Source organism: Propithecus coquereli, unplaced genomic scaffold, assembly GCF_000956105.1.
Source record: "Propithecus coquereli isolate 6110/MARCELLA unplaced genomic scaffold, Pcoq_1.0 Scaffold24, whole genome shotgun sequence".
NCBI classification, from domain to species: domain Eukaryota; kingdom Metazoa; phylum Chordata; class Mammalia; order Primates; family Indriidae; genus Propithecus; species Propithecus coquereli.
The window spans coordinates 2,728,583-2,730,931 of NW_012147952.1; the positions used below are offsets into that span (position 1 = coordinate 2,728,583).

At 43.3% G+C, this 2,349-nt stretch overlaps 1 protein-coding gene across 1 annotated transcript in view; it reads right to left on the minus strand.

The window, feature by feature from the left end:
• The window catches only part of MB21D1 (Mab-21 domain containing 1), a 33,798-nt gene that overhangs the window by 24,931 nt on the left and 6,518 nt on the right, over nucleotides 1-2,349 (minus strand). Inside the window, exon 2 of the mRNA XM_012646036.1 lies at nucleotides 1,549-1,768. Within this exon, the coding sequence (XP_012501490.1) occupies nucleotides 1,549-1,768 (220 nt within the window). The remainder of the gene's footprint in view (nucleotides 1-1,548; nucleotides 1,769-2,349) is intronic.

Here is a 2,349-nt window from a genome sequence, read left to right on the forward strand (position 1 = left end):
GTAGTCCCAGCTACTCGGGAGGCTGAGGCAGGAGGATCGCTTGAGCCCAGGAGTTTGAGGTTGCTGTGAGCTAGGATGATGCCACGGCACTCTAGCCGGGGCAACACAGTGAGACTCTGTCTCAAAAAAAAAAAAGAAGAAGTTCAGGTGGCTTTGGGAGCGGGGGTTGTATGAGCAGTAAAGACTACCCCTAGGCCAGGCGCGGTGGTTGAAGTTTGCAATCCTGGCACTCTGGGAGGCCAAGGCAGGAGGATGCCTTGAGATCAGGAGTTCGAGACCAGCCTGAGCAAGAGCGAGACACCATCTCTACTAAAAATAGAAAAATTAGCCAGGCCTCATGGCGCGTGCCTGTAGTTCCAGCTAGTCAGGAGGCTGAGGCAGGAGGATCGCTTTAGGCCACGAGTTTGAGGTTGCAGTGAGCTACGATGACGCCACTGCACTCCAGCCAGGGCAACAGAGCAAGACTCTTTCTCTCAAAAAAAAAAAGACTACTCCTTAATAAGATTTCTAGGAGGGACCACAGTGAGGAAGTAGAGTACAAAGGAGAAAATGCTGCTTTCTCACCCTGAAAGAAAATCAAAATTGTAAAGAAAAAAAAAATAAGAAACAAAGGAGAAAATGCTAGAGAAATCTGCAAACCTGCCCACCTCTTACCCATTGCATCCTTCTTCTCTCCTGTTACCACTGAGGAAGTGTCCTTCCACCTTTCAAAGAACACCTTTCCACGTGTTCTCTGTATCTTTTCCCTCTCACCTTCCCAAGCACCTTGCTCTTCAATTATTCCTTCTCCTCCATGAACCATCGCTACTGAACTGTTCTTAAATGCATAAAGAGTTACAGTTGTCTTTCACCTGAACTATTACAATATTTTCCTTTCTAATCTCCCTATTTGCCTTCTTATAATATCTCCATAGAAGACAGAGTAAACTTTTAAAAATACAAAGCCAATCGTTACTTCCTGACTAAAACCTGGCTTTTCAATGAACACAGAATAAAATCTGAATTCCTTTCCAGGATCCACAAGTCCTTACAGAATCTAGTCCCCGGATGCCTTTTCAACTTCATTTCATATCCCTCTTTCTCTTGTCCACATGGGCCTGGTTTTTGTTCCCTGAGCTGGCCAAGCTCTTTTCTGCCTCAGGGCCTGGTTCCACTGACCCATGCCACCCTAATTGCTATCACTCCTCCCTTCAGAGCACTCACTGCAATTTGTGTTACATGTTATTTATACTGTCTCCCTACCATAATAGGTTATGAGCTTAAAGAGGGGATCCCACTGATTTTATCCAAGCACATTCGGGGTATGTCCAGTGGCACAGGTGGCAGATCAGTGAATATTCATTGAAGACTGAAATAGAGCCAATTGACGTTGCAGGAGAATACCAAGAAGACGCAGCAGACGAAAACCGAGAGCAAAGAGTTGTCTCTGGAAGGAGGTAGTAGTCAGTAGTCTGCTGCAGCGAGATCAAGAAAGATCAGGAGAGAAGCACACATTGCCAATTAGTAGGTATGATTAGAACTTTAAAAACCAAAAGACAAAAATTTTACCTTCAATATTTTTAATTTCCTCCTTAATGATTTTCCTAAACTTCGACAGCATCTTAGAAGCTGATAATATCTCCCCTTCTAAAAATTGACTCAGAGGATTTCCTTTTGGATTTCTTTTGAACTTCACAAAGTAATAGGCACCACTGTTACGATATTCTTCTAGTTCAATTCTGGGGACTTCCAGTTTAAACATGACATCAAATTCATTGGGTGCAGAAATCTAAGAAACAGTAAAAATAGCACTGAAATGTTTGCTTATGAATATTTTCCAAATAATTGCATTTTTTTCTTCAAATTTCCACTAACACCATACTTTAAAAAAGCAAGATTCCTTGGGAGGCAGAGGTGGGAGGATCACTTGAGGCCAGGAGTCCGAGACCAACCTAAGCAACATAGCAAGACCCAGTCTCTACAAAAAACAGAAAAATCAGTTGGGCGTGGTGGTGCAAGCCTATAGTCCTAGCTACTCAGGAGGCCGAGGCAGGAGGATCACCTGAGCCCAGGAGTTTGAGGCTGCTGTGAGCTTTGATGACCCCAATGCACTCTAGCCTGGGCAACAGAGCAAGACCCTGTCCCAACAAAGAAAAAAAATCCAGATTCCTAATACTTATACCCTCTGGGAGTGAGACTAGTGAAACTGGGAAGAGGTGCAAGAGTATTACTGGTTTTAGTTTGTAAGTTCTGCATTCAATTTTTCTTTTTTTTACCATGACCAAGAATTATTATTATTTTTAGAGACAAGGTATCACTCTATCACTCAGACTAAAGTGCAGTGGCACAATCATAGCTCACTGTAGCCTC